The 22,634-nt window shown below is 55.6% G+C and overlaps 12 protein-coding genes across 12 annotated transcripts; 8 read left to right on the top strand and 4 right to left on the bottom strand.

Moving 5' to 3' along the window:
- Positions 1–422: 422 nt before the first annotated feature.
- Positions 423–2,295, top strand: BDY17DRAFT_319177 (uncharacterized protein; the record flags this gene model as incomplete). The annotated part of the gene is made up of 3 exons (XM_033736253.1): positions 423–873; positions 1,011–2,198; positions 2,261–2,295. 3 exons carry the CDS (start codon positions 423–425, stop codon positions 2,293–2,295), a joined length of 1,674 nt encoding a protein of 557 aa, XP_033585752.1.
- Positions 2,296–3,018: 723 nt separating this feature from the next.
- BDY17DRAFT_257874 (Sodium/calcium exchanger protein-domain-containing protein) lies at positions 3,019–4,392 on the top strand (the record flags this gene model as incomplete). Its single annotated transcript, XM_033731724.1, has 2 exons — positions 3,019–3,423; positions 3,481–4,392. The coding sequence occupies 2 exons, from the start codon at positions 3,019–3,021 to the stop codon at positions 4,390–4,392; spliced, it is 1,317 nt and encodes a 438-aa protein (XP_033585751.1).
- Positions 4,393–4,834: 442 nt separating this feature from the next.
- Positions 4,835–5,859, top strand: BDY17DRAFT_305121 (uncharacterized protein). The gene has a single exon (XM_033734819.1). The coding sequence runs from the start codon at positions 4,965–4,967 to the stop codon at positions 5,727–5,729; it is 765 nt and encodes a 254-aa protein (XP_033585750.1). The 5' UTR covers positions 4,835–4,964; the 3' UTR covers positions 5,730–5,859.
- A 1,673-nt stretch (positions 5,860–7,532) lies between these two features.
- Positions 7,533–8,497, bottom strand: BDY17DRAFT_51015 (uncharacterized protein). Its single transcript, XM_033738459.1, has 3 exons — positions 8,168–8,497; positions 7,881–8,107; positions 7,533–7,718 (listed from the first exon to the last, which is right to left on the bottom strand). Exons 1-3 carry the CDS (start codon positions 8,240–8,242, stop codon positions 7,565–7,567), a joined length of 456 nt encoding a protein of 151 aa, XP_033585749.1. The 5' UTR covers positions 8,243–8,497; the 3' UTR covers positions 7,533–7,564.
- BDY17DRAFT_51171 (uncharacterized protein) lies at positions 8,498–9,948 on the bottom strand. Its single transcript, XM_033738460.1, has 3 exons — positions 9,547–9,948; positions 9,370–9,486; positions 8,498–8,837 (listed from the first exon to the last, which is right to left on the bottom strand). Exons 1-3 carry the CDS (start codon positions 9,822–9,824, stop codon positions 8,753–8,755), a joined length of 480 nt encoding a protein of 159 aa, XP_033585748.1. The 5' UTR covers positions 9,825–9,948; the 3' UTR covers positions 8,498–8,752.
- Positions 9,949–10,072: 124 nt separating this feature from the next.
- On the top strand, positions 10,073–11,257 carry BDY17DRAFT_257498 (fructose-1,6-bisphosphatase; the record flags this gene model as incomplete). The annotated part of the gene is made up of 3 exons (XM_033731693.1): positions 10,073–10,200; positions 10,272–11,044; positions 11,097–11,257. 3 exons carry the CDS (start codon positions 10,073–10,075, stop codon positions 11,255–11,257), a joined length of 1,062 nt encoding a protein of 353 aa, XP_033585747.1.
- A 99-nt stretch (positions 11,258–11,356) lies between these two features.
- Positions 11,357–11,978, bottom strand: BDY17DRAFT_327958 (uncharacterized protein; the record flags this gene model as incomplete). Its single annotated transcript, XM_033737766.1, has 2 exons — positions 11,357–11,579; positions 11,644–11,978. The coding sequence occupies 2 exons, from the start codon at positions 11,976–11,978 to the stop codon at positions 11,357–11,359; spliced, it is 558 nt and encodes a 185-aa protein (XP_033585746.1).
- Positions 11,979–13,430: 1,452 nt separating this feature from the next.
- Positions 13,431–15,260, top strand: BDY17DRAFT_305104 (PAF-acetylhydrolase family member). The gene has a single exon (XM_033734818.1). The coding sequence runs from the start codon at positions 13,634–13,636 to the stop codon at positions 15,035–15,037; it is 1,404 nt and encodes a 467-aa protein (XP_033585745.1). The 5' UTR covers positions 13,431–13,633; the 3' UTR covers positions 15,038–15,260.
- A 205-nt stretch (positions 15,261–15,465) lies between these two features.
- Positions 15,466–16,109, top strand: BDY17DRAFT_327956 (acetyltransferase; the record flags this gene model as incomplete). Its single annotated transcript, XM_033737765.1, has 2 exons — positions 15,466–15,594; positions 15,651–16,109. 2 exons carry the CDS (start codon positions 15,466–15,468, stop codon positions 16,107–16,109), a joined length of 588 nt encoding a protein of 195 aa, XP_033585744.1.
- Positions 16,110–16,362: 253 nt separating this feature from the next.
- BDY17DRAFT_305099 (ceramidase) lies at positions 16,363–17,679 on the top strand. Its single transcript, XM_033734817.1, has 5 exons — positions 16,363–16,534; positions 16,593–16,605; positions 16,663–16,723; positions 16,780–16,926; positions 16,986–17,679. Exons 1-5 carry the CDS (start codon positions 16,458–16,460, stop codon positions 17,597–17,599), a joined length of 912 nt encoding a protein of 303 aa, XP_033585743.1. The 5' UTR covers positions 16,363–16,457; the 3' UTR covers positions 17,600–17,679.
- BDY17DRAFT_305097 (putative MFS alpha-glucoside transporter) lies at positions 17,680–20,058 on the bottom strand. The gene is made up of 9 exons (XM_033734816.1): positions 19,701–20,058; positions 19,383–19,531; positions 19,220–19,327; positions 18,984–19,166; positions 18,872–18,927; positions 18,594–18,816; positions 18,497–18,540; positions 17,957–18,440; positions 17,680–17,904 (listed from the first exon to the last, which is right to left on the bottom strand). Exons 1-9 carry the CDS (start codon positions 20,005–20,007, stop codon positions 17,737–17,739), a joined length of 1,722 nt encoding a protein of 573 aa, XP_033585742.1. The 5' UTR covers positions 20,008–20,058; the 3' UTR covers positions 17,680–17,736.
- A 925-nt stretch (positions 20,059–20,983) lies between these two features.
- On the top strand, positions 20,984–21,807 carry BDY17DRAFT_305094 (uncharacterized protein). Its single transcript, XM_033734815.1, has one exon. The coding sequence runs from the start codon at positions 21,085–21,087 to the stop codon at positions 21,634–21,636; it is 552 nt and encodes a 183-aa protein (XP_033585741.1). The 5' UTR covers positions 20,984–21,084; the 3' UTR covers positions 21,637–21,807.
- The last annotated feature ends 827 nt before the right edge of the window (positions 21,808–22,634 follow it).

Below are 22,634 nucleotides of genomic sequence, written 5' to 3'. Positions count from 1 at the left end.
CGCACCCGCTCTCGTGCATGCCAGAGCTCCATCTCTCCCAGCCATCGACTTCTCCAGCTGCACGTTGCAGACGAGTCCCCGAGGATAGGGACGGAGAGAGGGGGGTGTGACCGCGGTGGAAGCGGCGCACATCCCACTTTGTAGCCTTTCTTGTTCCTGCATCTTGCAACTGCATCTGTCTTCTTGCTTCATGACATGGTAGGCACGGCATCTCGTTCTATCGTCACACTACTAGCTTATCTCGTGTCGCGGACCACCAAGACATCGACAAACGGAGTCTGACCCGTCGGTCAGTCTCTGCACCCCCCCCTTCCCCTCCCTACTTCAACCCTCACCTCACTATTCACATCCCGCACCTCCCACCCGCCACCTTCCTCCCAACCTCACAACTGCCGCATGAACCGGCGCGGCCAACTCGAGCAATGACATCGCGCCAGGCCTACCTCGAATCCCACTCGAGCATCACCGCCTCCATGGACGACTTCGAAGCGCGCGAATTCTCCCCCACCCTCCCCCACCTACCCTCGCAACACTCCGGCTTCCGCAGCAACAACGCCTCCGAATACAGCGAGCGCAGCGCCGGCAGCTCGCGCCGCTCCTACAGTCCGCCGGCCTGGCGCAAGGCTGGCAGCGGCTGGTTCAAGCACCAGCCGGACCTGTCGCCGCATCGGAGTCCGGCGGGGTTTGGGGGGAGTAGGGAGACGAGTCCGTTGGATCTGAGGGTGAAGGAGGAGGAGGGCGACGGCGATGTTACTGCTTTTCGGAGGGCGATGAGGGTTCCGTTGCCTGCTTCTCCCGTCAAGGGAAGGAGTCCGTCTAATTCCCCTGAGCCTGAGGTGGGTGTCAAGGTGGAGGGTGGTGATAAGGGCGGTGGTGATACGACGCTTGTCGATGAGCAGATTGTGAGGGAGCTGGAGACTGCAGATGACTCTACGCCCGTGCAGAGTAATTGTGAGTCTATCTGGAGGGTCGTTGCTCGGCATGCCAGGCATGGCTAATATCCCACACAGACATCCGCTTCACTGGTTCGGTCGCAGTACAACAAAAGACCGACAATATCGAAGCTGTGATCTGGTACATACGAAGTGTGATCCACCATGCCTCCCAGTCGAGGAAAAACATGCTGCTCTACACCGTCGCATCGCTACTATTCTATTCCCTATGCGCAAGACTTCTATCAACGCCCCTGAGTGGCCCGGTACCGGACTTGATCAAAGTCGCCGGCCTGGCACAGTCTTTCGAACCCGTCATCTACTACTCAGAAGCCGGACACCAGCAGATCGGAGAGCTCCAAGACACGGGCGTCGCAGTCTGGGATCTGGGGGAGAGCGTGCGGAACACGAACATGAGCTCTGCGCCCATGATTGTGCAGCAATTGGAGGATTTGTCAGGCAGCCTGACTACCCTGTCCACCGAGCTGACGAGATTTTTCGCTGGTCTGGATGCAGACGTGGACGCAATCCTCCTTGTCATGGAGTGGGCGGGGCGCGAACTCACCAAGATTTCCCAGCCGGCAACGAGCACCCTCAGCACCGTCTGGTCGAATACGCACACCCTTCTCACTCAATTTGGCATCGTCAATGCCGACAGTCGACTTGTGAAAGAATTGCTAGGCCAGACGATCCAGCAACGTACCCGCAGCGCGCTCGAACGCACGTTTACCGAATTCCTCAATGTGATGGAGGAAAGCATCAACAACGAGCTGCAATTCTCCATGCAACTCTTCGGCCTCTTCGAAGCCATCGACAAGCAGTTCCTCAACCTCCACCGCACCGTCATCCGCGAGCAAGATCAGCAAGAGCGCATCGAATCTGACTTCCTCTCCTCGCTATGGACGCGCGTGGTAGGCGCGAACACTTCTCGTCTCAGAAAGTACGAGCGCAACAAGAGCCTACTCCAAACGGTGCGGGATCGCACGGTACGCAACAAGCACGTCCTCGTCGACCACAACCAGCGCCTGCTGCAGATGAAGTCTGCGCTCGAGAGGCTGCGGCAGCGACTTGTTAGTCCGCTGGTGCGCAGTACTAATTCCAGCTCGCTGTCGGTTGAGGAGCAGATTCGCGGGCTGGAGGGCACGTATCAGCAGCTCAAGTCGGTGCGCGAGTCGCAGAAGTCGAAGAAGATGGCCATGTTGTTTGGGGCGAGGGACAGGAGGGATGAGTTGCAGCAGCAACAGGGGCAGGGGATGCGGAGGGATGGTGCTTCTGGGCAGATTGGGTATGGGTCGAGTTGAGACGGGTGGCTGTTGGGCTTATCATAGATGGAATTGGAGAGGCGTACGGTCTGGTGTGGTAGGTGTTGGGCTTCGGATTGGGCTGTTGTAGTATGTAACGCAACGCAGGAACTGCCACTTCATCATCATCGAGAGTCTCTTCGACATGATCACTCATGACTGATGATGCCTCAGGCGTGCACGGCAAGGTTCGGCGCGGAAGGTGCGGCTAGCGAGCCGTGCCAAGTCCCGCCAAGGCTACTGCGCCTCCTCCGCCGAGGGAGCAAGCTCCCAACGTCATCCGTTTCCATTGGCCGCCGACACTCGCGCGCAAGCTGTCCATGATCCTCTCCACCAACTTTTCCACTTCTGTCTCCCCCTTCAAACCTCACGACCCTGTATATCCATTCGACTTGTCGGTACAGACAGCGACAGTACCCCTCCTTGCCCTCCTCCTCCCGAACAAATACATCCGCGCTTGTCACTCGTTAGATCTGAGATTTGTTCAAGATGAGTATGAGTAAGTCTCCACCCGTCCATACACAAGCACCAAGATCAAGAAATCGGGGATGGGATAGCTGCTTGGCGTGACGGTCAAGACCTTTGATCATTGCGCTCAGCCTCTGCCAAGGTGGTTGCTTGTGGCATATCACCAGAACGAGGAGAAAACCCGACAGACTTTGCAAACAACGTTTGCGCGAGAAAGAAGAGACACAGTGAGACTGATGATGATGTCCTCAACAGCAAAAATCCGAAGCGACTTCCACCGACAAGGCCGCACATACACCGGCAGCCTCGTGCGAACAATGACGGAAAACTCGCATACGTCCTCCCACAACCAACCCAATGGCACCACCCACGACTCCGAGCACACTCCCCTCCTCTCCCGCAACTCCACCTTCGCCTCCTCCGGCGGCCGCGGGTGGCACGAAGATGAACGAGCGTGGATTCGGTGGCCGGCGACATTCCTGCGTTTGACGTGGCTGACGCTCGCGTCCAACTACGTCAACTTGCTGCTCGTCTTTGTCCCGGTGGGCATTGTGCTCGGCGCGCTCGATATCAATCCTACGGCCATCTTCGTCACCAATTTCTTCGCCATCATCCCCTTGGCTGCTTTGCTTAGCTTCGCTACGGAGGAATTGAGTGTCAAGTTTGGAGAGACGCTTGGTGGGCTGATGAATGCTACTTTCGGCAATGCCGTCGAATTGATAGTATGTTGGCCGAAAGCACTCTGGATATGTTTGACGTGCTGACTGATGTTGCAATAGGTGTCAATTGTCGCTCTTCGCCAAGGCCAGATTCGCATCGTGCAAGCCAGCATGCTGGGCTCCATCCTCTCCAACATCCTGCTCGTCCTCGGATGCTGCTTCATCGCTTCTGGCATCCGTCGCGAGCAGAGTCGCTTCAACGAGACCGTGGCCTCTACCATGTCATCTCTGATGACCGTCGCCGCCACCTCGCTCATCATCCCCGCAACTCTCTACGCCACACTCCAAAAGAGCGAATCCACCGACACGGAAGCCAACGTGCTAGTCGTATCGCGCGGCACCGCCATCATCATGCTCCTCCTCTACGTCCTCTACCTCTTCTTCCAGCTCAAAACCCACGCTTCCCTTTTCGACTCCGAACGCGGAGACGGCGACGAAGAAGAAAAGGAGCCGGAAATCCTCGGCCCCATCGCAGCAGGCGTCGCCCTCGTCCTCGTCACCCTCCTCGTCGCAGTCTGCGCCGAATACCTCGTCGACAGCATCGACGCCATCGTGCAAGAAGCGGGCATCAGCAAGACCTTCATCGGCCTCATCCTCCTCCCCATCGTCGGCAACGCAGCAGAGCACGTCACCGCCGTCGTGGTAGCGTGGAAGGACAAGATGGACCTCGCCATCGGCGTGGCGGTGGGCAGCAGCATGCAAATCGCCCTCTTCGTCACCCCCTTCCTCGTCATCCTCGGCTGGATCATCGGGCAGCCGATGACGCTCAACTTTGAGATTTTCGAGACGGTCGTCTTCTTCCTTTCCGTGCTGGTTGTCAACTACCTCATCCAGGACGGGCGCAGCAATTACCTCGAGGGCTGCATGTGCATTGGCACGTATGCGATAATCGCTATTGCGTTCTTTGTCTATCCTGAGGATGCGGAGGGGCAGGGTTTCGTGGTGATGGCGAAGGGCATGCTTGGGTATTAGGTGGAAGGGAATGGGATCTGGAGAGACGTGGATTTGGACAGTTGAAAGTAATTGAGATCTAATGAAAAGAGGAGAAGAAAATGTAGAAAGCTTGAAGGGCAGTCTGTCTCTTCATCCTCGATCGGAAGTGAGAGGGCTGTACGATATGTATCTCTTACCACACCCGGTATTCAGTTTTCGGGGTTGCCAGGTTTGGCGCAACTCGAAAGCTCCAATCCATAAATCGTGCAACCGCATTCCACGCTGAGTAAAATCAATACTCGAGCAATTGAACGTCGAAGACATGCCCAAGGATTCATTCGTGGTGGTGCCCTGACAGGCCAGGGCAAGCGCGTACCCTCTCACGCTCCCCCGCTAGCTCCCGGCGCGCAAACTCTAAATCTCTCCAATCAAACTGCAGGCGCTAGTCGTGAATGTTCACGCGTCAAGCACGCGCCGTCCACTTTCCTTTAAGCATCATATTCCCGATTTGCTCACGACTGCTCACGTCTCCTTCTCTTGCGCCGAGTCTTGGAACACACGCATCAGAACCAAACACGACTCTTCCTCTCGAAGGATTCTCTCCGCACACCATGTCCGCACCACAACCCCCCTTCCCCTCGCGACCCTACACAACAGCCCTCCACAACCGGCCCAGCACCTTCCAAACCCCCTTCTCAACCGCACAAAACCCCAACCCAGCAGGCAGCACAGCAGCATCCAACGCCGCGGCCCCCAACCTCCCACAAACCACGCAACAAAAAGAAACCATGCGCTTCGAGCGCGAGCGCGCCGAACGCGCGGACCGCGAACGCCGCGAAGCAGAGAACCGCAGCGCCTTTGAAGCGCTGAGCGAAGAGCAGCGGGAGGAAGTCAACGAGGCGTTCGCGCTGTTCGATCTCGACAAGGATGAGTACGTGGATTACCATGAGTTCAAAGTTGCGCTGAAGGCGCTGGGCTTCGAGGTGCCCAAGGGAGAGATTCTGGGGTTATTGCAGACGTACGGCGTGCCTGCTTCTTCTTTGCAACAGGGGGGGAAGCAGGCGGCGATACAGCAGCAGCAGCAGGCACCCACATTCTCTGGGCCTTCGCGCTTATTGCTTTCCCATGCGCATTTCCTCGCTATTGCTGCGCAGCGGATTCTGGCGCGCGATCCGCGCGAGGAGATTCTCAGGGCTTTTGATTTGTTTGATGCGGATGGGAAGGGCCGGATTGAGTTGGAGGATTTGCGGCGCGTGGCGAGGGAGTTGGGCGAGGGGTTGCAGGAGGAGGAGCTGGCGGCGATGATTGAGGAGTTTGATGTGAGGGGGGAGGGGGGCATTAGTCGGGAGGAGTTTGTGGGGATATGTCTTGGGTAGATGGCGTAGAGTGGAGGGAGTCTGGTATTGATGTGCTTGGGGCGTCTTGTTTTGCTACTGGCATAGGTTGGGCTCATGATGGTAACGTGCTTTTCTTGATGCTTTTGAACATAGCGCTGGGGTTGGGAGTAGATTGATTACTGCTTGGTTGTGCTCCAGACGTTGAGTCTACTTCTTCCCACACATTCTAGCCTCAAGTTTCTCGAACAGAATTGGTTACATGGCCAGCCTGACAGCTTGTTTTGCGACTTGGCATATCATGTCAGGCATTAGGTTTCACGTTGAAGTCAGAGAACAAGGCCTGGTGAGACGTCAGCGCCATGATCCCAAACACTGGCCTGCGTAGTGCGAGTTGCAGATGACGGAAAGAGGAAGGAGGGTCAGTAATGCAACTTTGTCGTCGTGGCCACTACGAGAGCAGCTTGGACATATGCTTGTCGTTCGTTGAATTGTATCATCATGAAGGCGGCAGTGAAAAGACAAAGGGACGCGCTTACCAGTTCATTCTATTCATCTCTTATCAATGCGGACATTGCGCGGAGACTACATCTGTTCGAACATGTCAGCGCCGATCGGAAGGGAATAAGCGAAAACAGGCTGCATTGTGCTCCAGAATCAGGTAAGGCATGAATGGTTAATAGAAGTTGTGTCGGCAGCGGCAAAACCGGATACGACTCGTCATCAAGATTCATCACGAGAAGCATGGGAGGAAGATGGGATGTGTCAACTTACCACGTCATCAAGTCTGGTTGCAGAACGCATGCAAAAGGGTGGACATGTCTACTGAGACGGACGTCAGCACTCTTTTCCTTCCTTAATGGAAGAGAAAATTAACAGCGATAACCCTGATCAGTGGACGAGGTTTTCTAGGCCTGTCACAAAGTGGCATATCGGCTCATGGGGTAGTCGGAGCCCAGTGCCATATCATCATGAAGAGGGGGCGAAGAGGAGATGGAAGAGCTTACCAGATACATTCACGCGAGTTGGGGCTGTGCTACCGAGCTGCAACAGCTCAAGGTCGAGCAGCCACCACCCGATGATCATCCCTACCATAGTGCAACTGATATCATGGCCTCAGCTCAGCTCCATGAAGGTTTCCCTGCCGGAGTAGATGATCAGCAAAAAGTCCCCGCCAATCATCAACAGCAGACGAGGGAGCGGAGCAAAGTGTTCAGAAAGCGGTGTGTTTTATCGCCATCGACCTGAGAGTCTCGGCCGGTAATTCCAATATAGCGTATGATATTTTAGGTGATTCATCATAAAGAGGGGTGGTGCAAGCAGAGAAGAGGAAAAAAGTAACTCACCAGGGAAAAGTCGGCGTGGCTGCCATGCTCGACACTCCCATCTCTAGGAGATAAGGACAGCGGTGGTTACCTGTGAGATGACTGTCAGATCTTGTGCTCGGGAGTGTGTTCGAGACGAGCAGAGGGTGCGTAGACGGTCGAATCAGACTGACGTAGCAATTGAAGTTTCAGTCCTCGGGAGAGGTCAAAGACTCTAGTTTGATTGCGGTTCTTGCGGTTTCATCAGGAGATGGGGGAAGGATGAAAGGACGACTTACCAGCTCAAGGCATGGGCTTGTTTGCATGGTGGCTCTGCATCCTGCGGCGGGAGGGAGTTGCGCGCAGATGAGGGATTGTAGTTGATTGAAATGTGTGAAAAGGAACTGAAGTTGAACTTGAGATTTTTGCTTGGCGAGCGCGAGTCAGGGTGCAAGCGTCGCTTATGTAAGGCGAACAACCGCTACAGCTCCGTGCTCTCAATAGATTGATATCATGTACAAAATTCTCGCAATACGATCCTCCAGTGCTTGCTGCCTGCTCTGCTTGACGCGCTTAGCAAGGGAAGTTGCACTGCACGACCGATTCTTCGTAAGGAAAATGGTCGTTATTGTACGAAAAGCAGTCGTTGGCCTGCGTGTAGCTGTGCCCATCATACTGGAACGAGATGCCTTCAATGTCGCTCAACCCGATGAAATTGGCGCCATAGCTAAGTTTTCGGGATTAGCAAGTGCTCGGTCTCAGTTCAAGGGGGTCGGGTAAAACATGTCTAGTGCTCTGGTCAATTGCGCGAGGTTGCCACTAGGGGTGGTATCGATCGCTGCGACTGATTTTATGGCAGCAGGACAAGTTCGCCCTAAAAATTGCTTACTACAAGGTAGGCCCATAGGTGGTGACGAATTGGGCCGAAAAACCTGGGCTGTCGTCCTGCAGTTGCCCGGAATAGAGGATGTTTTGGCAGCTTCCACCAACAATCGAAACACCGCCACCACTGACCGTGGTACCCATGATGCCGAGAGATGAAGCACTCGCTGCCGTGATGACAGCGCAAGTGTACTCGCCGGGGTCTCTACAGGGACCTGCTCGCTTCACCAGTGACTGGTCGTGTTAGCTTGGCAAACCCTGGCAAAGGAGTGTTCTCCAAGGGTCTGTGCTTACAGCGTCAGAGGTCGGGAGAGCCATGGCGACACCGGCCACGCCAAGAAGAAGGCTGAGGATGCTGGTAGACAACATGTTGGATGCTTTGCAAGCTTTGTCCGTGACTTGGGGTTTGGAAACGAGGAGTCTGTTTCGGTCGATATCTTTCTGCTGATGTTTTGTATTGCGCTGTGGCTCGCTGGACGATGGGGGCTGTTTGACCACATATTTATATGTCTCTACTCACAGATGATTCCTCGACTCCGACAAGGACCATGACGATCGTGATATCATCGCTGTAGGTGATCGAGTTTAGCAAGAACCTTGAGCAGCGCGATCGAATCGATGATCCTCGTTCCCGTTCATTCCGTAGAGAACAGACCTTTGCACAGCAAGCGGTAGGCGTCGGAATCACGGATGCTCATGGTATGAGAGGAGACATGGAACGATCTTCGTCCAAAGGACAGAACAGGCTAGAATGTTGTGCGATTGTGCAATGAGAGGAAGAATGGACTGGGCTTGAGTCTCACGGGGGAATGCCCGAAAGTAGCCTTATCGTATACGCTGCACGCGTTGGCGGCATGAGCGACACCAGTCTTGTCCGCCCTAGCGACGGGAAACCGTGATGAAATGACGTCGCAAGCGTGCTGCGACGGAGCAGCGGCACTTGGTCTCTGGTTCGAAGCGAGCTCTGCTTCGGATCGTCAGTCGTGTGGTCCTGCTCGTGCGCGATCACGTTGCAGGCTTGGATGATCGCCATCCTGTCGAACGGCTAGTGCAGCTCAGCTCCCCGTGCGGTGCACCGTATCGTGTAAAAATAGTAGCACTCGGGGGGGCGGGTCGGGCAGAACATCGCTCGTCATTCACCACATGCCATTTGAGTCCGGGGTCGAGCAATGGGAGCCATTCGCCGCCCATGCCGAGGCGTGCACAATCCCCATGGCAATGTTCTTGTCCACGAACGCCTGCATAAAGAAGCAATGTGCCGCCCCCGAACTGGTACGACGGAAGCAGGTGTTCCCGCGTGGGTTTGGGCAAGTGGAAGAGAGGTTGCCATATCGCGGGGCCATTCCGCTCGTAAAAGTTTGGCTCGCGAGGCCCACAGGACTATGAGCAGCTAGCATCCCATTCAAATCGAGTTGCAGGAGAAATCGCGCCCGCAATTGACCAGAGCGACGTTGACGCCATGAACGAGGATGTACGCGAGGTGCACAAGTGCTTACTTGCTTGCTATGATCCAACAGTACGACGCTGGAATGTCTGGGGTGCAGCGACAGGCGCGGAGACATGGGCGGGCTCGAGGGTAACGGGGGTACGATGACATCGTTGGTGTGGTTTGGCTAAGGTTGTCTAGAGTTAGACTGACTATTTTTGCTTCGCTCGTATAGCATTGAAGTTACCTGTAGGGCGCGCTGAAGCGTTGCTTGCATAAATCGTGACCTGCGTGTGCGTGTGGTTGCACGTGAGGTGGTGTTGCACGTGAAGGGGGAGATGTTCGGGGGAAGTCGGGGATGAAGAGTCGGAAGAAGTCGCGTGTCTGCCCCGCAGTCAGAGGTGGGATGGAAGGGCAAGGCTGCATCATTGCCAGCTCTTCCATTGTTCTGCTCCTTCGGCCTCGACGGAATTGCCGCGGCACTCGATCCATCTTACGGTCAAGGCAGCCGTATCGTCTATCCATTCGGCCATATCATTCTTCGAATACACACGCGATAGAGCATCTCCTGCGGCCATCTAATAACTGCTGTTGACATTGAAACCAAGCCTACTCCACTTTTGACGTCGTTCGCAAAGCCGACACAAAGCTTCCATAGTGCCGAGAACGTTCTTCCTCTCGACCTCTAACTTCTCTACTTTCTTCAACCCGTCTTGTATACAGCATTCTGCAATACCGCACACCACAGAACCCTCCAACAAATACAAGCAAGAATGGCAGGCAACGGGGACAACGATGCCGGGGCGGTGGGCAAGGAGAGCATCAATACCGAGATCATGACCCTCACCCGCTTCCTGACAGAAGAGCAAACCAAGCACAAGGAAGCCACCGGCGACTTCACGTATGTCCCACCACCCCATCTCCTCCCTCCCCCTCTACATCTCTCCTAACACTCCCCCTCGCGCCCTGCAGCCTCCTCACCCACGCCCTCCAATTCGCCTTCAAGTCCATCGCCTACTACATCCGACGAGCCTCGCTCATCAACCTCGGCGGCCTCGCCGGCTCCTCCAACACCACCGGCGACGACCAAAAGAAGCTCGACGTCATCGGCAACGACGTCTTCCTCGCCGCCATGCGCTCCTCCGGCCGCGTGCGCCTGCTCGTCTCCGAGGAAGAGGAGGACATCATCACCTTCGACACCAACCCCGACGCCCACTACGCCGTCTGCTGCGACCCCATCGACGGCAGCAGCAACCTCGACGCCGGCGTGTCGGTCGGCACCATTTTCGGCATCTACCGCCTCAAGGATGGCTCCAAGGGCACGAAAGAGGATGTGCTGCGGCCGGGGAGTGATCTTGTTGCTGCGGGCTTCACCATGTACGGTGCCTCGGCGCAGCTGGTGTTTACGATGAAGGGCGGCGGGGTGAATGGCTTCACCATGGACAATGGGCTGGGCGAGTTCATCCTCACCCACCCGGACATGCAGATGCCGAAGAAGCGCGGCATCTACAGCACGAACGAGGGCAACAGCAAGTACTGGCCCGAGCCCGTGCTCGAGTGGTGTCGCGAAATCAAGAATGCGGACAAGCCGTACAGCTCGAGATATATCGGGTCCATGGTGGCCGACGCCTACCGAACGCTGCTGTACGGTGGCATCTTCGCCTATCCCGCGGACAAGAAGAGCCCCAAGGGCAAGCTGAGGATTTTGTACGAGTGTGGGCCTATGGCGATGGTGTTTGAGAATGGTGAGTGACCCATTACCCTCATTGTGTTGTGTGTGCTAACACTTTTTCACAGCCGGCGGCCAAGCCGTGGACAGCAATATGAACCGGATGGTCGAGGTGGTGCCGGAGAACATCCACGACCGCAGCGGCATCTTCCTGGGCAGCTACGACGAGGTTCAGAAGGTGATTGACATTCACAAGAAGCACGGCATCACGGGCACGGCGACGAAGTAGACCCCCATCTCTCTCTGCACATTAGCTTTCAGTTCCGTGTATCTAGCATGAAAGTCGGCAAATTGTAAGACACTTGGAGTGCCACCAAGCATCGTACTCTCACTTCTTCTCCGCCAGCTGCCGCTTCAAGCCCTGAACCTCCGCCGACAAGGCCTCACACTTCTCGCGCAGCTCCTTCAAAGCGTCCCCATTCGCCAGCAGAACCTTGCCCTCCTTGGCCCGCACACGCTGCTTCCCGGAGAGCTTATGGTTGCCACTCTTCTCATACCAAGCCACACCCTTACGCGGACACACGTTGCAAGGATGCGTGACTTGCTGACACCTGGCCGCGAGAAGGTCAGCTCTCAGCAAACGCGAGGCTGAGATTGCGAAAAGCCCGCACTAACCATTGACATTTCGCCATGCATTTGTACCATTTGTGGTCTGCGCTGTTGCATGTAAAGCACATGCCGTTTCGTTTGGCTTTTTGACGCTTGCTTTTCGACTGCTTCGGCGGTTTGGGAGGATCTTCGGCGGCGTTGGATGAGGCGTCAAGAGGGCGTTTTGGTTGGCTTTTGCTGCTGCTGGTGTCTTGCGAGGTATGAGTCTGAGGGTTGGCCGGGAGGGAGGCAGTGGGTACAGTCGTGGCGTCGTTTCCTCCCTGCGCCTTGGAGATGCTTTGGGTGGTGGCCGAAGGAGCAGCGGCGTCTGCTGGTACCTCTTGCTTGACGGCGGATGTCATTGTGACGAGAGTGCGAGGCTCCTGGAGTGTGGTGTCCGGATTGTGCGCTCCAGTCAATCGTGCGAGGGAGAAGGGAGGAAGATGAGAGACTTTGGTAAATTCGACTTACACACCACCTCGCTCCTTCCTCAACTCGACATCCCAACACGTCATCTCCCTTCCCTTCACCACTTACAGCCAACTCCAAAGGCAAGAGCAACCCAAGCCTACCCTCACCACACCACCGCCTCATCAAAATACTCCACCGGCGGCCCCGCCTCACCCAAAAGCCACACAACAGCCTGCCGACAAGCATGCGACATCTTGGGAGGAGCACAGCTCACAATCGCTAACTTCGTCAAGCACTCACTCCTCGTGGACGTCATGACTTCGTTCAAATCCGGCCGACCACTGCGCAGCTCATACGGCCGACGTTCAGACGCTCAGTCCACAATACGTTACCGTGATGGCGGGCAAGGTTGCAGCAGGAACCAGGCCAAGCAAGCACGGCATCGTTCGATGCATCTGGTAGCATAAGTCCGGCTGGTCTCTGTCAATACTTCCAGCCTATTCCCCAACATGCAAGACCTCGAATGAGCCTTCGAAGCACTTCGGTCTGGAAGCTCGCATGCCTCTGTTGGGCTGAGGGGAGTTGGCCTCCTTCTCAAAAGTCGACATTGATGACCAGACGCGCCAGGACACTTGGTGTAGGAGAGCTTTTCGTGCCTTGCTCAGAACCGCTAAGACGATCTCCTCCAACACTTCGGCAGCGGCGCAAAATAGGGGCCGATCTCTGTCAGCCGGCGGATCCAGAGGACCGGTCCAGGTACATGCACATCAACGCGCAGCCTGTGATGATGTGCTGTCCGATACCGGTCTGTCTGTATGAGTAAGAAAACCACAATGGGAAGGAGAGTATTTCCAAAGAAGGGTGAAAATGCAACGACTACCTTCCATTGCGATCGGATGGTGAGATGTCCGTCTCCGCTCACTTTGCTGCTCATGCAGTGAGCACACCCGCTCTCTTCGAGTATGGTACCGGCAGAGTTCCGAGTGGGAGCATGTCCGTCATCGTAAGCAGCCAGCCCGTGGTGGTCTCAAGGCAGGCGCAACGTCAATCGCGACTTGATGCTGACGGCAGTCGAGAAGTTTCACAGCGGCCTCGCTTTTGTCGTAGAGGGAGGAGTCAATTCGCTACTTGCTGTGTCGTAAAGTGAAGTGCAAACTGTTTCGTCATACAAAACACAGTGGCAGGCGGCGCGACATCCTCCGACCCTCCGCGGGCGGATATGTCGGGGACAGCGGGAGGGCAGAAGGCATTGGAGACAAGACGGAGATTGGCTCGCTTATCGTCATCCTGGTTGGGGCATTGTTTACAAAGACGATGGAGACCCTGAGCGAGGTCGCAAAGCCGCATTAACTCCAGCGAACCCCCGAACAATGATGACGCAATCCACGTGCTCCGATCGCCGACGTCCACTCCACGTCCACACTTTATCTTGACGCAAACCCCATTGCCACACCCTCAGCTACGCGGCCCCGAAAACTGCTCCGAAACTGGAAGAAGCCGTGGCCAGGATGTGATTCCTATACATACCTGGATTATACCTCCCTCTCCCAGCGTCTGATCTATTGCCCATCCGCACCGCCCCAACCTGTCATGTTCGCTGCCCACCATGCCGCTCCTCAGCAGCAAACTGCCCAACTACTCTGGCGAGTACGGAGTCGGCGTCGTCGACATCGAAGTGCCCATTGAGAAGCGCATCGTCGCCAACGCCGTCTTCCAGGACACTGGCAAGCCGGCGTTCGAACTTGAGACCTTGCTCTTCTCCCTGTACTACCCGGCGGCCAAGGGCGACGAAAAGCCGCGGAAGCACCACAAATGGGTGGCGAATATTCCACAGCACGGCGAGGGGTACGCTCGCGTTGCCAATATTGACCATCTGCCTGGTGTGACGAGGTTTTTTACGTGGGCGCTTTGGTCGCTCGTTGGCAGCACGACCATTCCCGCTGATGTCGATGCGCCGCTGCATGGTTCGACCAGTGCTGGAGGCCCTCAGGCGCAGCAGAAATTCCCAGTCATTATTCTGAGCCACGGAACGGTGTCGAACCGCACAAGCTACACGGCCTGGTGTGGCGAGTTGGCTTCGCGAGGCTATCTTGTCGCCGCGGTAGAGCATCGAGATGGAAGCGGACCGGGCACGGAGGTACTCCGAGAGGACGGCACGAAGCGCGACATTTTCTTCGTCAACCGCAGCATGCTCCAGCCCGAGCCAGAGACCGACGACGAATTCAAAGCGATGCAGCTTGCCTTTCGACAAGCGGAGGTCGAGGAAACCGTGCGCATCCTCAAACTGATCAACGCCGGCGCTGGAGACGAAATCTGCCAGAAGAATTTGAGGAAGGAGGGCAAGGAGTTGGCTGGCTTCGAAGGGAGGCTGAACGAGGAACGCTTCGTCGTCGCTGGCCATTCCTACGGAGCCACTTTGGCTCTGCAAGCACTCAAGGGGTGTCCGTCGGAAGAACGACCTTTCGTCGCCGGCATAGCACTCGATCCGGGCAAGAGCTCTGGACCTCTGAACGACGATATCGCCGTCCCGCTCCTGGTTCTTCACTCGCAATCGTGGTCGTCCAAATTCAGCATCTTCATGGGCCGACCTCACTTCGAAGTCGTGCAGGACTTGGTGCGAAAGGTGCTGCGTAAGGAGAAGGACAAACCAGGTCAGCCGGCTTGGTTCCTCACATCCAAAGGCACCACGCATCCGTCCGTCACCGACGCACCACTCATCGAGCCTTTCCTCCTCGCATGGACGACGTGGTCATCAATTGACGCTCGCGAAGGCGTGTTGCAGTACGTCATGGTATGCAACGAATTCATGCATTTCCTCCAAGACGGCCGCCGCGAAGGCGTGCTGGCGGAAGACGAAACGCACGCGGGCTATGACGAAGACATCCGGAGCGAAGAGAGGAAGGCGAAGATGTGTCGTTCGATTTCCAAGTACTGGCAGATTCACATTAGTCCCCCGAGGGCGGATGCGGGCGCCACGGTGCAACATGTCGAGTCGGTGGGCTCTACGTGAGTGCGAGGCACGCCGAAGGAGGGGTGACAGGAAAGTGGGTAGAGGTGCGGGTATGCACCATGACTGGCGCTTGGGATGTATCTCTAGGGTTTGGTGCGGGATGGGTACGAATGACGAGGGACGATCTAAGGCGGGATTTGCGTGGAGTTCTAGCGATGCTTCTAGACGTATTCGGGATGTCTTAGCTTCGATTGTTGTATTCTACTGTACAATGTTCCGTTGTTTGAGCTTTTCAGTATGGCATCAATCACTGTGAGTTTCAAGGCCGAAATAGTGACAGCTTTCCCATTCGCGGCCGACGTTCAAACTTGTCGATGGCAAGTGGGATTCCGGATAAGGAATCGACACTAAATTAAGAGTCACAAACTCCAGCACTCAAATGTTCTCGTGAACATCAATCCGATCGCATTTCATACACCACTGCCGGCATGGCGTATGAGTTCAATGTGAAGCGCGAATGGCGCCGCCAAACATCCGACGGCGAGTACGTGATTCTAACAGACCCGACGAGTATCAACCTCAAATTCGTGAACGAGGCATTCGCAACGGACGACATGGTGAGGCAGTCTCCTCTACCATCTCGCGGAGGAGCCATTGCTAATGACATGCACAGTTCTGGGCAAAAGTCCTACCAGAAGAGCAGATTCGAACGATGCTCGCCAACTCTTTCACCTTGGGCCTCTACAAAGTGCTCCCCGCCGTGCCCGCGGCCCAGAGTTCGGACTCGCCTTCTTCACCTCGAACTCCATCCCCAACAACCGAGGCACAGCCGGCAGAGCAATTACAGCAAGTAGGCCTGGCGCGCTACGTGACCGACTACATCACCTGGGCCTACCTCACGGACGTCTACGTGCACCACGAGCACCGAGGGACGGGGCTGGGCAAGTGGCTGATTGCGTGCTGCAACGAGATTCTCGGCGAGATTCCGAGTTTGCGGCGAGCACTGCTGCTCACGACCGTGGATGTGGGTAGGCGCTTTTACTCGCGGGAAATGGGCTTTCACGATGTGCTGGAGGAGCGGGAGCATTTGGCTTGCATGACGCGGAAGACGTATAGGATGGATGGGAAGTGAGCGCGGGTCGTCTTGAAGCATGCCTTGCTGCCCTGGAGAGCGGTAGATGTCATCTTGAATCGTCTCGAATTCACGCGTCATCCGAACGGACCACAGTCCGGATCTCGTTGTCGTAATCGCGGCAGGCACAAACCCAAACGGGGCACGTCGTGGCTGGCGAATCGCAAGGGATGACGCGGAAAGCGTGTCTGGCTGGGGCAAAAAACTAGACGAGCAGCCTCGCACGACCCACCATCCCCGGGGATTCGGCGGCTCGCGGTTGTCGCGGGTGGATTTATTAGCCTTCAACCAGCCTCCTTTCACGATATTACGTTCTCCCCAGGCTTAATCTGCTACGAGGCCACAGCCATGGAGAGCAGTTGGTCCATTCCGTATCGCACCGCTTCGCTCGTCCCCTTCTGGGGCCCGCAGACTTCTGCCGTCAAGTAAGCGTGGTGCGAGGTTTAATAGGCGGTACAGAGGGCTGACACGATCTCACTATAGCTTCTGTGAAGAGGTGAGCTCGATGTCATACTCCCCTGCAAGACATATGTATGCTGACACATTCTGCCAGGACTACATCATTACCCACTATGTCGCCGAATTCTTCAACACCCTCACCAGTCTGGCCTACAGTGCGCGCCATCCCTCTCCTCCATGGAACTGTCTTCCTACTAACACCATCCCACAGTTGGCTACGGAATCCACGGAATCAACCGACTGAGACGCCGTGATGTCGGGCCCTTCTCCGCCGTCAACCTCCCTTACTGGGGCCTCATCGGAGTTGGCATTTTCTCCGGCCTGTACCATTCCACCATGAAGTACCACACGCAAATGGGTACGCCTCGACCTCACCAAGCAAGACCCCAAAGAACCTCCATCAGCTGACTCCCACAGCGGACGAAATGTCCATGCACCTAGCAATGGGCTGCGTCCTAATCCAACTCTTCACCTTCCAACAACCACCCCACCTCGCCCGGCGCAACGCAGCCATAATCGTGATAGGCCTCGCGTCCTTCGTAACCTACCACTGCCTCACAGACGAATTCGTCCTGCACGTCATCCTCTTCTTCAGCCTGTCCGTGCTCGTAGGCCAAAAGACGCGCGCCATCATCCGCTCGACTGTCAAATCGCAAGCCCACCGGGACGCCATGTCGTCTCTCGCGACCGTGGCGACGTGCACGGCACTTTTCGCCTACGGCCTCTGGAACATTGATGTCAATTTTTGCCCTACGCTTACGCGGTGGAAGCGGCAGGTGGGCATGCCGCTGGGTGTGGTGTTGGAGTTGCATGGCTGGTGGCATATCCTGACGGCGATTGCGAGTTATATTTTCATGGCGCTGGTGGAGTTTTTGACTTATGCGCAGCATGAGGGGACGCATGGGGTTGGGTTTGCGTGGCCTGCGAAGAAGGTTTTGGCGGGCCTTGTGGCGAAGGAGGATGAAGGGGTGAATGGCAAGGCGGGGAACGGAAGTCTGAATGGGCATGCGAGCAAGACGAAGAGCACTTGACAGAGTGCGGTGAGCGAATTGAAGATAGAGAATATGCTTGGCTAGACTCGTATAAGGTAGACATTAGATATATCAAAGGGAATGCTCGCTGAAACTTCGACATGACAGTCTGATCTCCTGACTTCCGTCGCCGTCAATCATAGTTGCTTCTCCGTATGCTCATTGCGACTCTCGACTTTCTCCGTGAGCGAACTCCCATCGCTCAGCGTCTCATCGAACACATCCACTTCCGTCGAGGCAAACTTGCGCGCCGACACCTTGCGTTCGAAGAGGAGATCCAGTTCGGCAAAGGTCCTGCCGCGTGGCTGAAACATGTCTGTCAGTATGTATTCTTCACAAAAAGCGAAGACGACTCACTTCGGGTACTCGGAAGTACGAGTAGATAATGCAGCAGAAGCAAAGCCCACACCAGAAAAAGCCGGTGTAGTTCGACCAATCCCAAGCACCAGGATTAAGCATATAAGGCGTCAAAACCGACGTAATAATGCCCACAACAATATAACACATCCGTCCCAGCACCACAGTCTTAATCTGCAAGCGCCGAGTCGACAGCTCCGCCACAAGCGAATAAGCAACACTGCCAACAGTGATTTGGTAGATGAAAGCCCACACAATCATCAGACTGCCCGTCGCCAGACCGGCTTGCTTTTTGTCGGACACCAAGCCGAGGAAGCCGATGACAAAGAGCATGGTGAAGAGGCCGCAGAGCCCGGCGATCCAGATTTTGCGCCGCCCGAAGTAGGTCATGAGTATCCAGGCGCCGAAGACGCCGACGATGTTGAGGGCGTATTGGCCCATGGCGAAGTCGTAGCTCGTGCTGGCTGGTAGGCCGGCTTGCTCTCTGGGACTATTCGTCAGCAATCGTATATGTAATCGGCATTGGACAGGACTACTCACAAGAAGTAGGTGCTGTAGTTGGAGAATGCGTTGCCGCTCAGGTTCTGGTCAAGTCAGCTTCTCCCTCGATCGATAGTGTCCGGCGGTTCAAACGTACCTGCATAGCCCAGACGGCGCACACAATCTCAGTCCTGCGCAGATCCGAGCCCTTGAAGCAATCCAAGTAGCCGGCGCCAGCGGTGATTTTCTCCTCGAGAGCGGTCGTGTGCTTCATCATGTCAATCGTTTCGTCGACGTCGAAGTTGGTCTCCCGGTTGTTCGATGTGATTCGGCGCAGGGCTTTCCTGGCCTCTTCGATCTTTCCTTTACGGACGAGCCACCTGTAGAAGTCAGGATGTGGATGATGGCGGCGGATTGGTGAAGACATAGGCTTACCAAGGTGACTCGGGTGCGAGCCAGATGCCGACAATCAACCATGGAGGCCACATCCACTGAGAAGGAAGATAAGTATGTTTACAGTAAGAGGGCGTGGACGGCGCATAGATACCTGAAGCGCGAATGGAATCCGATATGACCATTGGGTGTTGTTGTTCAGGAAGGACTTGAGAACACCAATGCCGATGAGCTGTCCCCAGCCCCAGCAAATGTTGACGTAAGTAGTCAAATATCCACGTAGAGCCACAGGGCAGACCTCACTGGCATATGTGATGGTCAAAGTCTGGAAGATACCCTGAAATAGGGTCAGCATAGATAGATCAGGGGACCAGTTTCGGTGTTCCTTACCCATGGAACGCCACAAAGGATTTCAGCGGCGAGTAGAGCATTCACGCTCTGCGCGGTGAAGAAGATGGCGGTGAACCCGGTGATCGCCACGAGACACGCGATGACAGTCTAGAGGGGCGTCAACACAAACTATCTCATCAAGGTCCAGGTTCAACAGACTCACGTAGCGGTATCCGAATCGCTCAGAGACGTATCCGTTGATCAGCAACCCGAAGAATTCGCCGACGTTGGCACCATTGGAGATACCAGCTTGCCACGGAGCGGGGACTTGGTAGGAGCCATCCTTGATCAAGCGGCCGTATTTTCTGTTGACTGGAGGTCTAAGTCAGCCTGGTAGCGCTAGATGATAGAGGGGAAGACACGCGATCCGCGAGCTCATGTGTACGCTAAATCCACCCCGGTGGAATCTTTTTATGCGCAAAACATGTCCCAGGATGTTGTCGATAGCATTTTCGGACGGTAGAACGCTCCAATAACGTACACATCGGGAAGCCGTAGAAATTATTGATCAAAGAAACATCATATCCTTCCATGGCAATGCAGGTGGAGATGATGACCGAAAAAATGATGGCCTTTGGGTACAAACGAATGCCCTGGAGCAGCGTCATCTTGTGCTCCTTGTCCGTAGCCGCTTTGGCACCAGCAATCGTCTGTCTGAACGATTCGGAGTGCTGTAGTTCATCCTCGACGGGGAAATGGAGCGGACCTCCGTGTTGTTGCTCCACGACGTCTTTCGCAGGGTTGCCCGTTGCGTTGCCGGCATTCGCGACGGAGCCCTGTCGAGACATCGTGCGAAGGTCGGAAGGATGAAGAAAATGGTGGCAACGGGATGATGTTCGCGACAGGGTAAACAAATTAATTTTTCGAAGCCTCGAATCTGGATTAAATCTCGCTCCGGACGGAGAAATTGTGGACACGCGCACGCGACACCCCGCACCGTCTTTCCGCCGCGACTTGCCACATCACACCAATGAGGTTCGCCGCCGCCCAGGCTGCATGTCGCATATGCAGCTACGAGGCGTCTAGATGGTATGGAACCGGTAATGAAAGGCGTTTGAACCGGCAATTACCTTATCCCCAATTACGGCAATCGTGATACGCTAGCTGTGGTCTGGTTTCCAAACAGCATGCGGGTACGTACCAAATGGAAAAGGCGGTGCATGGACTCGGGAAACGGCGCAACCAGATCGTGAGTCTCGAACACGGCATTGGAGGGCGTTGCGACTTTGGGGCATCGCTCCAGCGATGTGTCGAAACCAGTATATTGCTGCGTCGGTCCTCGCTGTGCACACTCGAGCATCCAGATTCACGACGGTCCCGATGTCTGCGCAGATCGCACCGCAATGGAGCGTTGGTTGGATGGCCGGGCTGACGTGATAACCGAGATACCTGGTGGTTGAATATCGTGTACGCTGTCATGTCGAGGAGTGGGTAGCAACCTACCCGATGAAAAAGATGTCGTTGAAGGGCAAGGCTGTGTCTCACTCTAGCGCAAATCGATGCACAACTGAGGCTGTCTTCTATACCGCTGCGTCTCCCGGGAGTCTCGATTGAGCAGATACTACGCCGTGCGGTCGCGTTGCCACGGGTAGCTTTGATGGTGGACGACGTTGTCGACGGAGTAGTTTGGCGCACTTGAAATGGGGAAGCGCAGAATGAGTAGAAAAGAGGCGGGCTGAAGTGGCCAATCCAAAGGGCAGAATCACCGCAACAATACTTTGTAGGCATGATTTTGAGTAATCCTTTGTCATTGCTTCGTGAATGGTGGAGAGGTAATCGCTGCAACGTTTACGTGAGCGACGAGCTGGCGAGCTTCACATCCAACGACGCACACTGCAACCTCTCCTCCACCGTCTCAACCCGACATGGCCGACGACAAAGCTCCCAAAGACTACGGAATCGGCGGCAGCGGCAGCGCGGACGGAGGCTATCCTCAGTGCCTCCTCCGACGCAAACCCGGCCTCTCAGTGCAGGCATTCCAAGCCGGATGGCTCGAACACGCACGCTTCGGCATGCCATGGGCGGCCGATTGCGGCATGACCCACTACGTGCAAATCGTCAATCCGACCGTCGCTAATCCAGCAGCAATGCCTGCGGGCGTTGCCATCGAGGACTTCGACGCCGTTGCAGAGATCCGCATTCCCAGCGAAGCGCCGGGCAGCGAAGCCGACAAAGCCATTCGAGGCGCGTACTTTGAACAATGCATCATCCCCGACGAGTGCAGGTACTTTGCGGGACCTAATCGAGACCTTGCCGTTTGGATTCCGCCTGGTACGGCGACGGGGAAGAGGATTGAAGTCATGGTAGATGGGGAATGGGTCAAAGATGCCCATGGCAAGCCTGTGATCGACCTCGAGCAGTCGACCAAGGATTACGAAGATTGGAAGAAGAAATATCGCGCCGAACATAAACTGTAGATGCAGCTACAGTATACACCTTACCATGTAGGCACAGAATGTTTAAGGGTGCAAGACAAGAATGAAGGCGTCAAGAGAGAAGGGTTAGGGTTATTGGGCACGGTGGTTGTTTTTCGGCCATACTTTGATCCGAGACCCTTGTTTTTCCGTTTTCGATATATCAAATGAAGTGCTCCTTCTCCACATCCACACGAACCATCTCGAAATACATGAATGCACTTACCGATGCTACTGTCCAGAGTCGATCAGTGGCCTCTTCTAATCTCGGCCTACACGGATACAGTGCTCGCCGCCATCAACACGAACGCCACGCGCAAGATCATCACCTCAACACCCCAATCACCATGGCAAACAGCACCTCACCCCCATCAAAAGTAGAGCTCAACGGCCACACCGCCCTAAACTCCCAAAAGCAAAATGAAATCACCGCCGCCCTGCTCCAAAACGGCGGCTTCCGCCGCATCCAGGCCACCCTGCAGCAACGCCTCGACGCCGCCGGCTGGACGCAGGACCTGAAGGAGTACACGACGCAACTCCTGCGCAGCGGCACGGCCAAAACTTACGACGACGTGCTGGATATCGTGATGAAGAATATCAACTCCGAGCAGGATGTGGAGAATCCGGGAGGGATTGCTGCGCCGAATTTGAGGGTGCCGAATGCGGCGAAGATTGATGGGTCGGAGGCGGTGAAGAAGGAGTTGAGGCTGGTTGGGGTGGCGAAGAAGTAACCCTCTTGCTTGGGAGGATGAAGCTACTGCTATTGGACTTTGGTATTACGCACTTTGCTCACGGAGACTTCTTGGACTAGAGCGAAGGGCGAACATGACGGCCACCCTAAGCCACGCCTTTCATGCACCCGCTGCGATGAGCGCTCAGTGTGGTGTGAGAACTCCGGACGCGGGATGGCGTGCGTGCAGTGCGAAAAGTACGGCGAGATTTGCAGCCTGGCTGTGCGCGAAGGTCGCCGTCGAAAGAGGGCTTGAGTGTGAAGCTTCAAG

The sequence above is a fragment of the Neohortaea acidophila genome (assembly GCF_010093505.1).
Source record: "Neohortaea acidophila strain CBS 113389 unplaced genomic scaffold BDY17scaffold_12, whole genome shotgun sequence".
Taxonomy (NCBI): domain Eukaryota; kingdom Fungi; phylum Ascomycota; class Dothideomycetes; order Mycosphaerellales; family Teratosphaeriaceae; genus Neohortaea; species Neohortaea acidophila.
The sequence above is the reverse complement of the archived record's forward strand: the minus strand, read 5'-3'. Positions and strand labels throughout refer to the sequence as shown.

What these genes read in the sequence shown, in the direction of transcription:
- BDY17DRAFT_305094 (XM_033734815.1), top strand. Translation starts at nt 21,085, where the DNA reads ATGGCCGACGACAAAGCTCCCAAAGACTACGGAATCGGCGGCAGCGGC.
- BDY17DRAFT_305121 (XM_033734819.1), top strand. Translation starts at nt 4,965, where the DNA reads ATGTCCGCACCACAACCCCCCTTCCCCTCGCGACCCTACACAACAGCC.
- BDY17DRAFT_51015 (XM_033738459.1), bottom strand. Translation starts at nt 8,242, where the DNA reads ATGTTGTCTACCAGCATCCTCAGCCTTCTTCTTGGCGTGGCCGGTGTC. An exon ending in CTCTCCCGACCTCTGACGCT is followed by an intron (nt 8,108 to 8,167) that starts GTAAGCACAGAC and finishes TAACACGACCAG; the next exon opens with TCACTGGTGAAGCGAGCAGG. An exon ending in ACCTATGGGCCTACCTTGTA is followed by an intron (nt 7,719 to 7,880) that starts GTAAGCAATTTT and finishes CCGAAAACTTAG; the next exon opens with CTATGGCGCCAATTTCATCG.
- BDY17DRAFT_305104 (XM_033734818.1), top strand. Translation starts at nt 13,634, where the DNA reads ATGCCGCTCCTCAGCAGCAAACTGCCCAACTACTCTGGCGAGTACGGA.
- BDY17DRAFT_305099 (XM_033734817.1), top strand. Translation starts at nt 16,458, where the DNA reads ATGGAGAGCAGTTGGTCCATTCCGTATCGCACCGCTTCGCTCGTCCCC. An exon ending in CCTCACCAGTCTGGCCTACA is followed by an intron (nt 16,724 to 16,779) that starts GTGCGCGCCATC and finishes ACCATCCCACAG; the next exon opens with TTGGCTACGGAATCCACGGA. An exon ending in GAAGTACCACACGCAAATGG is followed by an intron (nt 16,927 to 16,985) that starts GTACGCCTCGAC and finishes TGACTCCCACAG; the next exon opens with CGGACGAAATGTCCATGCAC.
- BDY17DRAFT_305097 (XM_033734816.1), bottom strand. Translation starts at nt 20,007, where the DNA reads ATGTCTCGACAGGGCTCCGTCGCGAATGCCGGCAACGCAACGGGCAAC. An exon ending in TTTCTACGGCTTCCCGATGT is followed by an intron (nt 19,532 to 19,700) that starts GTACGTTATTGG and finishes TTAGACCTCCAG; the next exon opens with TCAACAGAAAATACGGCCGC. An exon ending in CGTACTTCCGAGTACCCGAA is followed by an intron (nt 17,905 to 17,956) that starts GTGAGTCGTCTT and finishes GACATGTTTCAG; the next exon opens with CCACGCGGCAGGACCTTTGC.
- BDY17DRAFT_51171 (XM_033738460.1), bottom strand. Translation starts at nt 9,824, where the DNA reads ATGGATAGACGATACGGCTGCCTTGACCGTAAGATGGATCGAGTGCCG. An exon ending in CGCTTCAGCGCGCCCTACAG is followed by an intron (nt 9,487 to 9,546) that starts GTAACTTCAATG and finishes AGACAACCTTAG; the next exon opens with CCAAACCACACCAACGATGT. An exon ending in TGTTGGATCATAGCAAGCAA is followed by an intron (nt 8,838 to 9,369) that starts GTAAGCACTTGT and finishes GATCCGAAGCAG; the next exon opens with AGCTCGCTTCGAACCAGAGA.